The following is a 15084-nucleotide window of genomic DNA, read 5'->3' on the forward strand; positions in this document are numbered from 1 at the left end:
TAAACTGATACCACAATCATGATACAAAATTAAAATAGTAGGATTCTATGCTAGTGTGAGACCAACAAACACCCCCGAAATCCTGTCCAGTCGCTCGCTGTGCTGGCTGATACCGAGGCAGGGTGCAGAAGGAACTCAGCACAACCACTCATTTACTGCATGGCCACTCAGCTCACAACTAACTTACTCATGACCAATAAGAAAGGGGGGAGGGGGAGACAGAGCAGCCAGTAAAGCCCGCCTTGCAAGTGTAAGGAATTAAGTTGGATCTCCAGAACCCATGCCAAAAAAAAAAAAAAAAAAATGGCTGTGGTGGCCTGAGCTTGTGATCCCGAGGTGGGAGGGAGGTGGGAGGTGGGAGAGAGGTGGGAGGTGGGAGGTGGGAGGTGGGAGAGAGGTGGGAGGTGGGAGGTGGGAGGTGGGAGAGAGGTGGGAGGTGGGAGGTGGGAGGTGGGAGAGAGGTGGGAGGTGGGAGGCAGGAGGTGGGTCCCCGGGCCTCACCTGCCAGCCAGGATACCTGCCGAATTCCAGGTCAGTGAGAAACTCTTGTCTTAAAAAAAAATTAACTTTTGGCCTCTAACACAGGCAGTCACATGCACAGTATGTATATATATATACATATATATATATACACACACATGTATGTATATGTATATATGTGTGTATATATATACATACATACATATATATTTAGTTATATATGCATGCATGCATAGGCACAAACATACAGAGAAAATTTAAGCCAGGTATAGTGACAGGACCATAACCCCAGCACTTGGAGGGCTGAGGCAGGAGGATCATGGGTTTGTGGTCAGTCTGGCTATAGAGCGAGTTTCCAGACCTGCTCCCCTCAGAAAAAGATGAAATGAAGTAATGGTGACTGGGGCTTCCCACATTCTCTAAGGAGACGGAGTGAACGGCACATGAGAATCGTCATGGAAACGTCTGGAAAGGCAGCTGAAGGTTATCTCTGAACTACAGTACTAGTGACCATCACTGGTTTCTCTTTGGGAAGGCCTGATCTACAACTGTCCCCATCTCTGCAGAGGGACTTAAGGAAACGCTGGGACCAACATCAATCGCCTCTCCCTGAAGCGCTCCCCGGTCCCGGCTTCCTTCCCCGGGGGCTCAGAGAGGTCGCTTCCACTCTTTAGACACCCCTGAAATTACTCCACAAGTTTAGGGGAGGCAAACTGTTGCCACCTTTATAGAGTACAGAGACAAGGTGAGAGAAAAGAATCTAAAAGACAGGTGATTCAGATAAGTGTGTTTGTCTATGCGTGTGTGTGATGTGTGAATATTATCACTACTGTGATTTTAACTTTAAAGGACAATACACTGCCAGTCCCTTAACTGCATGCAATACACCCAGACATTACTTGGTTCAAGTTTACTTTTGATAATGGTCACAACCATATGCATTTCATAACCCACACTTTGGAAAAAGAATACTTCGCCTCTGGGGCACTGACAACTCCTCTGCCCTTTGTGGGCTGTGACGTCCTTTCGTGTGGAGAGTTCCGAGGGGCCAGCCTCCGAGGCAGCTGTGGGGAGGGAGAGCAAGGACTGGGACGAGCCTGGAGGGACTGACTGGTACCTGGACTCCCAGCTCCTCACTCAGGTTGGTGAATAAGTACTCATAGCCGTAGGCGGCCTTGCAGTTCAGCCACACGACGTGCTTCGGACTCCTCGTGATCCAGCTCCGAACCAGCTCCAGAACGCCCCTCAAGCACTCCTCCTGCGCACCAGCAATGCCGTACTGTGAGAAGCGCACATAACCTGGTCTCCCGAGACATTCAGAAGTAATGACGTGCAAGGGGACAGGCGGTCACACCCCAGCTCACCACCCCAGGCAGACCGGTCACCCAGGCAGGCATCACCCAGGCAGGCCCATCACCCAGGCAGGCCCATCACCCAGGCAGGCCCATCACCCAGGCAGGCCCATCACCCAGGCAGGCATCACCCAGGCAGGCCCATCACCCAGGCAGGCCCATCACCCAGGCAGGCCCATCACCCAGGCAGGCATCACCCAGGCAGGCATCACCCAGGCAGGCATCACCCAGGCAGGCCCATCACCCAGGCAGGCCCATCACCCAGGCAGGCCCATCACCCAGGCAGGCCCATCACCCAGGCAGGCATCACCCAGGCAGGCCCATCACTCAGGCAGGCATCACCCAGGCAGGCCCATCACCCAGGCAGGCCCATCACCCAGGCAGGCCCATCACCCAGGCAGGCATCACCCAGGCAGGCATCACCCAGGCAGGCATCACCCCAGGCAGGCCCATCACCCAGGCAGGCCCATCACCCAGGCAGGCCCATCACCCAGGCAGGCCCATCACCCAGGCAGGCCCATCACCCAGGCAGGCCCATCACCCAGGCAGGCATCACCCAGGCAGGCCCATCACCCAGGCAGGCCCATCACCCAGGCAGGCATCACCCAGGCAGGCCCATCACTCAGGCAGGCATCACCCAGGCAGGCCCATCACCCAGGCAGGCCCATCACCCAGGCAGGCCCATCACCCAGGCAGGCATCACCCAGGCAGGCATCACCCAGGCAGGCATCACCCCAGGCAGGCCCATCACCCAGGCAGGCCCATCACCCAGGCAGGCCCATCACCCAGGCAGGCCCATCACCCAGGCAGGCCCATCACCCAGGCAGGCCCATCACCCAGGCAGGCATCACCCAGGCAGGCCCATCACCCAGGCAGGCCCATCACCCAGGCAGGCATCACCCAGGCAGGCCCATCACCCAGGCAGGCCCATCACCCAGGCAGGCATCACCCCAGGCAGGCATCACCCAGGCAGGCCCATCACCCAGGCAGGCCCATCACCCCAGGCAGGCATCACCCCAGGCAGGCATCACCCAGGCAGGCCCATCACCCAGGCAGGCCCATCACCCCAGGGAAACATACACGACTTGGAATTTGATAAAACCTTGGGTCACAGAAAGTGGTGTCTAAATATACACTTTGGATGTCTTTTACTCTGAAAAAAAAAAGAAAATAGTGTTAGCCATTTCATGGGACATCATTGTGTACAAGATGGTATAGACCCTCAGTTATTTTTGAGGGTGTTCCATTCCACTTACAAAGGTTTTGTTCATAACTTTACTGAAAAATAAATTCCATACAATAAAATACAATAAAAAGATCTTTGGACCAGAGAAATGACTTGGTGGGTAAAGGCAACCTTTCACCTTTCACCTTTTACCTGACAGCCTGAGTTAGGTCCCCAGGATCCATCTGGTGAAAGAACTGACTCCCACAATTATCCTCACCTACACACACACACGCGCACACACACACACACACACACACACACACACACACACACACACACACACACCACGCATGCACAAATAAATAGTATTTAAAAATATTGAATTTGCATGCTTGGTCCAGTGACATATTGATTTATGTTGCCATCATCCCATTATAATCAATGTACAGAACACTGAATGACCTCATTTTAAAGGGAGGAATTTGTGCTACTATTACAACATTTTTTTTTTAAAAGACTAGGTCTCACTGTATAGCCTTGGCTGTCCTGGAACTCAGGCTTGAACTCACCACCCTCGAACTCAGAGATCCGTCTGCCCGCCTCTGCCTCTCAAGTGCTGGGATTAAAGTTTGCACTACCCCCGCCAGCTTTATTACAACTCCTACGATCGAGTCGATTTCTAATCCGACAGAAGCTTGGAATGAACGATGGGGACAGTGCGCGCAAGCACACAAGCATGCATACCCACCCACACACATTTATTCAACTCAAGGTGCACAGCCAAGAGCTCCAGAAGGTCCTGTACCTGCCCCCAGAGTGCAGAAGCTCCATTCTGGAAACTTCTCCTTTCGCCAGTCTGAAGTCTCCTGTGTATAAGACAGTTCCATTACTGCCCTGAAATAGAAACCTGAAAAACAAGTGCGTCTCAATGACCTCCAAATTACCAGGTCCTAAGAAAGCAAGCCTCAAACCCCACGAAGGCCTCCTGCACAACACGTCCCTCACAGTGTGCTGTAGCAGAGCTCAGCAACACTCAATCCCAGGAACTGCCAACTTCCCCATGAGTAGCAAAGAATAAATGCAACCAAGTAAGATAAAATAGCAGGATGGGCGAGCACTGGGTGTGGCCTGTAATGCCTAGCACTTCACATATACACTCAGATCAGTCCACCCCGGGAGAGAAATGCCCATGATAAGATGGCCAGTCACGGGAGAAACACCAATTAAAGGCAGCCACACTCCATATGGTCTCCATCTCCCAAGCTCAATTTCTAAATCAAGATTATCAACATGGCCAGAAAAAGAGTATCCATTTCTGTACACATACTACCTTCAAACCCTAAAAAGTTATTTCTACAAATATGATATATATACATATATATAATACATATATATATATATATATATGTATACACACACACACAGAGAGAGAAATGGAAACAGATGCGCCCCTTACATAACTGAACCTGGGCAGTGACCAGCTGGTAAGAGAGTCACAACAACTTCTTCCTTCTAAAAAGAAAAGGAAAAAAAAAAAAAAAAAGGAACGGAAGTTATCATTAGGAGCTGGCTAAGTTCACAATGTATCACAAGAATATACCTCATTCTCATTCCCTCATGGTCCAAACCCCAGAGTAAGGGGACCCTCGTCTACTCCCCTAAACAGAACTACGACAGGGTCACTTCCATTTCTAGGTTCACACTCAAGAATGACCACAGACATTAGTTTGCGGATGTCCACTGCACGATCACTCACACCAGCCCCAAAGGGGAAAGACTTCCCTGGCAGCCAATAAACAGATAAACAACGTGTGCTTTGTCCACGCCGTGCAATGCCATCTGCCATAAGGATAAATCCACCCAGATGCCACCCAGATACATGGATGCCGCTTGAAAAACACTCAGAGGAAGAAGTCACATGGTACAGCATAATTCCACAGATGGGCACGTCCAAAAGGACAGAAAGGAAATGGTCGTTACCGGGAGCTGGGACAGGAGGGGTGGGAGAGCCCATCCTAGGCCCAGGGTTTCCAAGTGAGGAAACTACTCTAAAGTTGACTGTGGTGCTGTGAAGATAGCCCTGAGGATGTGCTGAAGCCACCAGGCCTTCAAATGGGTGAACTGGATGACGATGAATACTGCAATGGCACCATTATTGACTAGGGGAGCAGACGCAGCCTAGTCTCGGTCACCACATTCTCCAAGGCACTGCCCCTTTAGGACAGAACCTGTTGGGCACCTCTGGCTCTCCAGCCATCCAAGAAGGGGGCAGAGCTCTGTCCGCAATGGTTCACTGCCCAGTAATAACTCCCCAACCTCTCCTCCCACTACTCATCCTGCAGGCCCTTTCCACAGGGGTCTCCCAGCTGGGGCCGGACACGCAATGAACGAAAGCCAGGTCACAGGACAAGGCACGTGACCAGTGGCATAGCAAGACCGCTCCCAAGGGCTTGCCTTACCAAGCTGGGGTTGGAGGGGGCATCTGTAGGTGACAAGACCAATAAAAACATCCTTCCCAGTCACACTTACAAAGGCTCAGGCCTGTTCCCCTGCTCACCTGCCTGCTCCCCTGCTTGTCTGTCCTCCCTCCCTCCCTCCCTCCCTCCCTTCCTCCCTCCCCCCCCCCCCCCCCCCCCCCCGCCTCCTTGTTCTGCTTTTCATCCCCACCAATTAAACCTGGCTCTACCAGAATGAAATGCTGAAGAACACTTGTGACCTTCTCCTAAGGAGAAAGAGCTAAAAGGCCACCTCTCCTCTGATCAGTCACATACACAGGTCGCCCTCAGAGGTCCACACAGTGAAGCCATAGATGGTGCTTTATCAGACTACAGAGCAAATGCTAAGTCAGCTGCCAGAAACCAGAAAGACCCCTCTTAGCCTCGGCTGCCATTTTGATGGGGTTTTGCCTTGTTTTGTTTACGGTAGGTCTACAGTCTTTATTATTAGCAATACATTCAAAAATTACTAGTACTAAATTTACAGTTAAATTTTATTGACTTGGACAGAGACTTTATTTATTAAAGATTTATTTATTTAATGTCTGAGTATCTGCATGTACACCTGTGTGCCAGAAGAGGGCCCCAGATGTCATAATAGATGGTTGTGAGCCACCATGTGGTTGCTGGGAATTGAACTCAGGACCTCTGGAAGAGCAGTCAGTGCTCTTAACCACTGAGCCATGTCACCAGCCAAAGACTTTATTTTAAAATAAGGAGATTATTTAAGAAGAAGATAACCATTACACTTGAATTTGCTTCAAGTTGAATAACTAACCACTCACTATTTTGTATCTCAGATATAAGAAACTTAATAAATGTGACAATGGCTTTGTGTAATTAACAAATAACATCCTCATGTAAAACTAAAAAATGGAAAAAATTAAAAAATAAATATGCCATGTTTAATCCTTCTGATGTTAGAAATAATCACGGCACTCAATGACTGAATGTCTCTATCCCCCGAAGCCTGGGGGATGAAACAGTAACCCCTGGGAGTTTAATTAAGACGCTTTTGACTGGTGATTCCTTCTTGAAGTTAACTCCCCAGTAAACAGATTAGTGCTCTCCACTGTTTAGTTCTCCTTAACTGTTTCACTTCTCCCACTGTGTGAAGACACCAGGAAACGGAAGCTAAGAACTCACAGTGAGAGACAAAGAGAATGCCAGGCCACTGCCGGAGAACCCGGGCCCCAGTGAGAACACAGGAGATGGGGATCAAAACACTCGCAAACACTGTAGTTATTTTTCTAAAATGAACTTCACTCATAAGGCATTGCTTATAAGTAAACAAGAATTCTAAATTAAAGAGAAAGTTAAATAATAATTTTAGCACTGAGAAGAAAATATAAAATATTTGTTATATAGTTACCTCACCCGATGCCTCATCAACTAAAGATACCTGGGTAGGAGTTTCAATTTCAATTGCTATCTGAAAAGAGAGTAAGTAGAGAAGCACTTCTGATTTCATGTATACAATCTGACTTCATGCATACATTCTGATTTCATGTATCTATCCTGATTTCACATATCTATTCTGATTTCATATATCTATTCTGGTTTCACATATCTATTCTGATTTCATGTATCTATTTCTGATCTCAGTATAATTAAAGTTTAAAAAAATGCCATAACAAGCCAAAAAGCCTTTTATTGCAATGGGGTTGCAGCTCAGTGTTGGCACTTAGTATGCACAAGGCTTTAGGTTCCAGGCCGAGCACACACACAGGGAGCACACATAGACATACTGAGTACTCATACACACACTTAGCACACACACACACACACACACACACAGTATACACACGTACACACTCACTAATAATGAATCACATTTACGGAAGAAAGTCTTGCTCATGATGCACCATAAAACCACCCGGGCTTGAGAGTATTTTTGAAGAGATTTTTGATAGCTTTAATTCTCCCTCCTTTTTCCATTTGCATGTATATGTGTGTGGTGACACGCATGGGGCCTGTTACGGCTGAGCTAAGGCACTGGCACTAGCTAGAACTCCTGAGTGTGTGCATGTTCCTGTGTGTGCGCCTGTGCATAGGGAAGCCAGAGGTTGATGTCAGGTGTCTTCTCTGAGAAAGGCTGTCTCACTGAACCTGGAGCTGACCAGTGAGCACCAGGAATCCTCCTATCTCCAGTTCCCCCAGCTGGGATTCCTGGCATTTATTCCCCAGTCAGGGGCCAATGTGAGTGTAATTCATATGCAGGGTCAAAGCAGGCAATCAGCATGAGGCTGGAGGGAGAGCCTGGGCTGGCTGCTCTCCCAGACTCCAGCTTGTAGTCTGATCTTCCTCACTCCTTGACTGCCCCTGACAGATTAACTTCGGAGGACTACAGGCCCGATCCCAGAGGCAAAGGAAGAGCTGGCTGGCTGCTGTGACGGTTCAGCAGAGCACGCAGACATCTTCCAGTTGGCAGACGGGATGTGGAGACTAAACATGCACGATGAAAGGCTCCTCCCAGCACGGGGTCTTCTGGGTGCAGCACCCAAGCAGAGTGAGGGGGGCTGGTGTGACTTCAGAGACAGTGTTGGCAGCTGTTTTTATCGAAACATAATATCCACGTATACTTATCGGATACAGAACAACCAGTTATCAGACTTTCTCCTCCTTACCTAGTCATCCTTTGGACCCTATTATTACAGACTGCTATAGACTCGGTCTACAGTAGAAGACTGTTCCTATCTGATCAGTGCAGTGGAGGGGGCCGTGAGCATGTGGAATCAGACCTCTCCTTCTGCTATAAGGATCCCTGGGATCCAACACAGGTCATCAGGAGTGCTGGACGGTGCCTGAACCCACGGCCATATAGAGCAAGGCTCCTGCCTTCGTGTTGCGCTGTTTTGGTAGCACTGGGGGTCAAACACCCAAGGCTCACGTGTACCCCCTCTGAGCTGCACACCTGGCCTCTGTGGTAAAGGGGTGGCCACGGCCTTGGGCTTGCTTGTTTTGATCTTGTCTTTTTTTTTTTTTTTTTTTTTTTTGCAGAGGCAGGCCAGATGTGGGGCAGAGGGGAGGGAAGAGGAAGAACTTAAACTGTCATCTGTCAGACAGCAGCAAGATGCTACCCTTCATGCAGACTTGTAGTAAGTCCTAACTCTAATCCTACTCTCCATTCTTCTCAAGTGGAGCAGCAGACCAGACAGATTATGAGTCAGAGGTATTTTGTTGAGGGGATCTACGTTCATGCCCTCTTGATCTGGAAACAGCTAACAGCATCCTCCTCGGACCTTACAGGGCTCTGTTTTTGTTTGTTTGCTGTTGCTTTTTGTTTGTTGTGGCCTTAGGTTCTACTCTATGATGGGGGAACAGCTACTTGGGCTCTTTGGACTTCTGCTTGGTACCTGTTCTTCTTCCCCTTTCTTTTATTTTTCCTTTTTATTTTTAAAATCAATCCTTTTATTTTATCTATATCTGGATTACTGTACTATTGGTCTTCATTTAGGTTTCTTAGAATTTTTTTTAGCCTCAACTGAGAAATCTATTCCTACTTAAAGCAATAAGGATCATAAGAGGACTTTTTCTGCCATGTTTGCATTTTATATATTGTAGCTATTTTCTTTGAACTACTTTCTGGAGGAGAGATCTGTTTCATTTTTCCGGAATAAAAAGTTATTGATTCTAGACCAGGCATGGTGGCACACACATTTAATCCCAGCACTGGGGAGGCAGAGGCAGATGGTTCTCTCTCTCTCTCTCTCTCTCTCTCTCTCTCTCTCTCTCTCTCTCTCTCTCAGTTGTCTATTCTATTTCTCATTCTTTCTTGCTATGTAGGTCAAGATGACATGGATATAGGTCAGTGGCAGTGGTAGAGCGCATGCCTGCCACACACAGGGCCTTAGGCTCACTCTGCAGAACCACAGAGAAAGAAACTTGTGATCTTCTTGCTTCAGACTCCCAGGCTGGGATCTCAGGCCTGTAGCACCACCTTTGGCTCGGTCCTATCTTTAATAGTCTAGTATTCTGACTGCCACCTTTTCTTCTTTTTTAAGATTTAATTTTATTTGTGTGTGTGTGTGTGTGTGTGTGTGTGTGTGTGTGTGTGTGTGTGTGTACATGCATACATGCACCTGTGTGTAGAAGCATGTTGAGGACTCTCAGATCCTCTTGGGCTAGAGTTACCGGCAGTTGTGAGATCCTAACATTGGTGCTGGTACCCAAGTTTAGGTCCTCTGGAAGAGCATCCTGACCACTGAACCAAAAATGCCACTGTTCTACTTCATGATGAATTCACACACACGAAGAAAGGGGTTTTGAATAATGCCAACGAGTTTTTTAAAGATGCCTCTGAAAACACTCCACATGTACACAACAAAGGGGGTGCTATTCAAAATTACAACTTTTTGAACTTCAGGTGACTTACAATTCGGTTTTCCCAGAACTTGTACTTTGGGCTGGTTAAGAGCAGCTCCTTAGTGACTGGAGAACAGTACAGGAAGACCTTCAAACTGAAAGCAGAAACCAAGAAGCAGAGGGAGAAAAAAACCGTCTCAGCACAGTTCAAAGTAAGCCACTTTGACGAGCTTGCAATGCAGTCTGCAGAATGTCATTCTTCTCTCGTAAATCACAACCAGTTGACAAGGTTCCCAACACACCTGCCATGATTTGGTTATAAAATCCCCTCCAAAACCCAAGGGCTAAGGCTTGCGTCTCCAGTGCAGTGTTCAGAAAGGTTGGGCTCTGGAAGTACATGTGGGCCCTGACCTAATCCATGCATTAATCCTGTGACGTGGCCATGAACTGACAGCATTGCTGGAGGAAGAACTTCCCAGGCCCAGTCCTTCCTGTCTCTAGCTCTCGGCTTCATGTCTTCAGGGGGTGAGCAACTTTCATCTGCCTTGACCATTGCTATGTCCCTCCCTCACCAGGAGCCTAAAGGCAGTGGATCCAGCCAATCACTGACTGAAGGCAGGAGGGAAAGTAAATCCTCCCCTTTTTAGGTTGTTTTTTTCAGGTGCTTTGCCACAGTGACAGCAAGCTGGTGAGCAGAGTACCAGTATATCATTAACCATTTCTCAGCCCTGTCCATGGGTCCTTCTGCTTCCTAAGAAGACCACCATTTGTCTTATGCCGTGCTGGTAAGCACACAGACTATGTACTGGGGGCTGGAAGTGTAGCAAAGTCCTTCATTAAACTGTGTGTGGCAGCACATGCCTGCAGTCCAGGCATTCGGAAGGAGGTAGAGGCTTACTGCACGTTAGAGGCGCATTTGATTGATGTACCTAAGCTCTAGAAAACAGCTGGAGCTATAAGGAAAGGCTGACACACCCACACATCCCCACAGTGACATGAAGGGTTTATATCTCTCGGCTTGAACTGGGTAGATCTTCGTAACTTCAGGAGTTTCTTCCCCCTGGCTTGAGACCAAGTTTCTCTGTGTAACAGCCCTGGCTGTCCTGGAACTCACTCTGTAGACCAGGCTGGCCTCTAACTCACAGAGATCCACCTGCCTCTGCCTCCTGAGTGCTGGGATTAAAGGTGTTCATCACCGTACCCAGTAGCTGCAGGATGTTTTTCTATATAGCCCTGCTTTTCTATACAGAGTTTCTCTATATAGCCCTGTCTATCCTGGAACTCTTTCAGTAGGGCTGACCTCAAACTGCCCATCTCTGCCTCCTGAGTGCTGGGATTAAAGACGATAGCTACGAACACCCTGGCTAACTGCAAGATTCTTGAAGCTTGGTCTTAGGGCAACAGACCTGCCTCTTGACTCTCTCTTGGGGGTTTATCTTGTATTATTTCAACACTGACTCGGTATGTCATCCTGTATAACCTGGAACTTGCTATGTAGACCAGGTTGGCTCCTAATGCACAGAGATCTGTCTAGACATCTTCCTCATGAGTGCTTTCACTGAAAGTGTGTTCCCCATGTCTGTCCCAGGACGGACAGTTTCTAAACCTAAATTCTCTATTAACAAAACCAGCCATCCAGGTTGAAGAAATCTTTCGAGAGGGACAAGCTCAAGAAGCCAGCTGTTCTAGGCCTTGTTGCTGTTACGAATCTTCCCAGGTTACAGACACTTGAGCCTTCAGATAATGTCACTGTTGCCTGATCCTAGAAACCAGAAATTCCCACAGTACACTGTCATAATTCCTGACCCAGAGGAACTGGAGGTAACTGGAGGGTTGGTATCATTTTAAGATAGTCAGTTACAAGGTAGTGTGTTACCCAGCAACAGATAGTTGATGCGTAGGCTCGACTATGTATCGTTAGACAGACCTGGTTAACACCCGGGTCTTGCCACTCACTGGTTCTGTGACACTGGGCAACTAATGTAACCTGCCTGCCTTCTTGGTTTCCTCATCTGTAAATTAGAAGGAATCATAATACCTATTTAAAAGGTTATCAAGAGGCTCTAACGAGGACACCAGCTCCAAGTAGGCAGTAGTAGAGATCTAGTAGAACCAGATCTAGGGTAAACATTAGAATGAAATCGTTGCTCTTTACTGTACCGAGGGTAGGCATCAGGATGAAGACATCTTTTCTAGAAGTACTTTGGCCTTGAAGAAATCACTGTAGAAAATAGTGACTGTTTTCTCATCTATAGAGTTATTAACCTGAAGGAAGTTTACTCCCTCTGACAAGACGGTCATTGGCACGTCAGGAATGCCTCCCATTACTGAATATTGCAAACAGTACACAGTAAGGATTAAAGCTGCAGGGGCCATGATATTTTCTTTCACAAAGCATTTAGGTTAGATTAGGAGCCTTGGTTTGAGGAATTTGTTTTACCCCCCTCCCCAAAAAAAAAGCCATTTGTGTAATAATAAATATGCTTTTGTGAGGCTGTTTGAGGTTCAGTTCATCCAGGCTGGCCCTCCCTGTTGCATCAGAGCCAGATTACACTCTGGGGCGACCCTCTTTGACTGGCCCTCGACTCAAAACTCAGTCTGACAGTGAACTACTACATTCTCAACCTCCATCACGTCTGGTTCATCCCAGCAGCCAGCGCTCACCACTGAGCCGTCTCTCCGGCGTAGGGTTCCTGCTAGCAGAACCACCATTTACAACATAAACATATACTCTTACAAAAATACAAGCAAACGAGTCACTGCTGCAGCCGGCAACACAGATGGGTCGCATAAATGCAATGTTTTTTTTTTTTTTTTTTTTGGTTCTTTTTTTCGGAGCTGGGGACCGAACCCAGGGCCTTGCGCTTCCTAGGTAAGCGCTCTACCACTGAGCTAAATCCCCAGCCCCTCATAAATGCAATGTTAAGGACTAGATGGGGCTGGAGAAATAGTTCAAGTAGTTAAGATGGCTGCCCTTCCAGAAGACCAAGGTTCAATTCCTAACACTCACGGGACAGCTAACCACGTCAGTAACCATGGTTGCACACAGGTAAAACAAGCATACATGTAAAATTTAAAAAAAATAAACCTTTGAAAAATATTGAAGGAGATTTCTTAATCTATCCAGTATATGATCCTATTTTTTTTTTTTTAGTTTTGTTTGTTTAAGACAAGTTTCATTATCTAACTCACAAATCCTCTTGATTCCTCAGTGTTGGGATTATACCACCATATCAAGCCATCTGTTTATATACAATTTAAGAATAACCAAAGTCAAAATAGGAGGAAAAACAGGTTAGATTACACAGGGGTCTGGATCATAGCAGTGTTCAATTTCCTATCTGTGTGGAAGCTACCTAATGTTTATATAAGCTCATGTTTACATAGGCTACCCTGTTATCTCTCAGTAAGATGTTTACTTACACACAAATAAGTAGCAAAACTAATTACCTGCATTCCAGCCTTCTTTTCATGGAAGGAGCCCTTAATCCTTTCATGTGATCTACAAGGAAAAGAATTAGAAGTCATAAATATGTTTTGTTTTGTTTTGTTTGTTTGTTTGTTTTAGAGGATCCCTTTGCCTACAACATGGGGGCTGTCTTTGTAAGCTTCCTACTGAGAGAAACTACACAAGGTTCACCGCTATGAGCAAATAGAGTCCCACAGGTCTTTGGCCCTTCTGCGGACGAGGAACCTTTCAGAGTTTAGGCCAGGAACTACTAAGGCCCTGAGCTGATGAAAGGAATTCAAGACCCCCGTGGGTCAGGAGAGCAAGGCAGGAAGATCAAGTGCTAGTATGAGAGAACCTAGGTGGGCTGACCTGACTACAGTTAGGATGTGCTCCTCAACCTTAAATAAGTAAATAATAAAAAAGAAAAAAGGGGGACACTTGGCCAAGCTTGTAGATTGACTGCACACACATATATACACAAAGACACACACACACACACACACACACACACGTAGAGTTTAGTGTGAGAGATATTTGTTTGTGTGCGGGAGGAAAGGTGGTAGGAAGGGAGGGAGGGAGGGAGAGAGACAGAGACAGAGACAGAGACAGAGACAGAGAGAGAGAGAGAGAGAGAGAGAGAGAGAGAGAGAGAGGCAGACAAACAAACAGATCCATCTTAGGCTCTTGCCAAATGTCTCCGGGATGCATAACTTCTGAAACGTGTGTCTGTGTGAGCGAGGGGCTTTTCGCTCTTTCCTAATGTCTCGGAGTGTAGGAGAAGTTCTGAAACGTGTTTTCTTTACTCGTGATAAACGAGAATTAGGGAAGTTTGGGCATGAGCTAATTAATTCAGCCTTACCAAACAGATACTCTCCGCTGGGAGAGCAACCAGCACTTCTAACAGCTCTGCCTCACCACAGCATCCAGGGTCAGACTGCGACCGGAGCTGGGGTTACAGAGGTGGTACAGACCTGGAGCTCAATAAAGCCAGAAGTTAAGCGCCAACTAGGACTAGGAGTGCTTCCCAATGCCTCGCGAAGTCCCAGCCTGCTCTCCTCTCACCAGGCACCGACCTCTGCCATCCTCTCGCTCTTCAGACCCGAGAGCCCCTTAAGTAGGTGGCGAGAGGGACTCACTCACCCTTGTGGCAGTGCGAAAGGAAGTAGGCACGGGCTTTCAGGTTCTCTCTGTCGAAGCGGTCAATGGAGATGGTTGGATATTCCTCCATCTGTCCCTGGAAAGAACTCATAGCGCCAGGGAAGACTAGAAACGAAGCCCACCTCGGAAACAGAAGTGCACACTGACCCTGGGCGCTACTTCCGGGAGCCTGCGCACCACCTCCCCATAGGCCGGCCGAGCTGGGCCACATCCAATCAAAGGGACCATGCCCTAGGGGCGGAGCCAAGGAGCATCCAATCCTGATCCAGCCTCCCAAGTCCCTGGGTTTAAATTACTGCACCAGCTGAGCACGGAGAACCAGCCACGAGCAGTTTGTGGATACCACTGTCTGGTGTTGGAGAGTCAGGTTCCTGCCAGAAAGCAAAAGAAGAAACCAAAAGTGTTTGTTGCACAGATGCAGATCTGTCCGCATCTGTGGAGGAACCGAGGCAGGAAGCGAAACACATCTGGGAACAGCGGCCAGGGAGCTTCCCTTTTCTTAATCACATTGTCTTGCATGCTATTCCTCAGATCTATCGGAGATCGAATTGTGTTTGTTCGTTCGTTCGTTCGTTTCTTTGGTTGGTTGGTTGATTGGTTTTGGTCTCCTCCCAATTTGTATTTAATAGGATAACCATGAGGATTGGATGAGTCATTGCCTCAGACTCCTGGTTA

At 47.6% G+C, this 15084-nt stretch overlaps 1 protein-coding gene across 3 annotated transcripts in view; it reads right to left on the bottom strand.

Moving 5' to 3' along the window:
* Dclre1c (DNA cross-link repair 1C) overlaps positions 1–14572 on the bottom strand; it is a 33381-nt gene extending 18809 nt beyond the window's left edge. Inside the window, exons 1-8 of one of the 3 annotated variants that reach the window (XR_015640643.1) lie at positions 14392–14572; positions 13251–13302; positions 9871–9955; positions 6868–6927; positions 4457–4512; positions 3806–3907; positions 2913–2985; positions 1598–1738 (exon numbers count right to left, since the gene is read on the bottom strand). Coding sequence is in view for 2 of the 3 variants with exons in the window: in NM_147145.2 (NP_671486.2) it covers positions 1598–1738; positions 2913–2985; positions 3806–3907; positions 4457–4512; positions 6868–6927; positions 9871–9955; positions 13251–13302; positions 14392–14500 (678 nt within the window). In the remaining variant the exon portion in view is untranslated. The remainder of the gene's footprint in view (positions 1–1597; positions 1739–2912; positions 2986–3805; positions 3908–4456; positions 4513–6867; positions 6928–9870; positions 9956–13250; positions 13303–14391) is intronic. The other 2 variants (XM_087589888.1, NM_147145.2) reach the window with 2 other exon arrangements.
* Between the last annotated feature and the right edge of the window lie 512 nt (positions 14573–15084).

The sequence above is a fragment of the Rattus norvegicus genome, chromosome 17, assembly GCF_021556685.1.
Source record: "Rattus norvegicus strain SHRSP/BbbUtx chromosome 17, alternate assembly SHRSP_T2T, whole genome shotgun sequence".
In the NCBI taxonomy this organism is placed as follows: domain Eukaryota; kingdom Metazoa; phylum Chordata; class Mammalia; order Rodentia; family Muridae; genus Rattus; species Rattus norvegicus.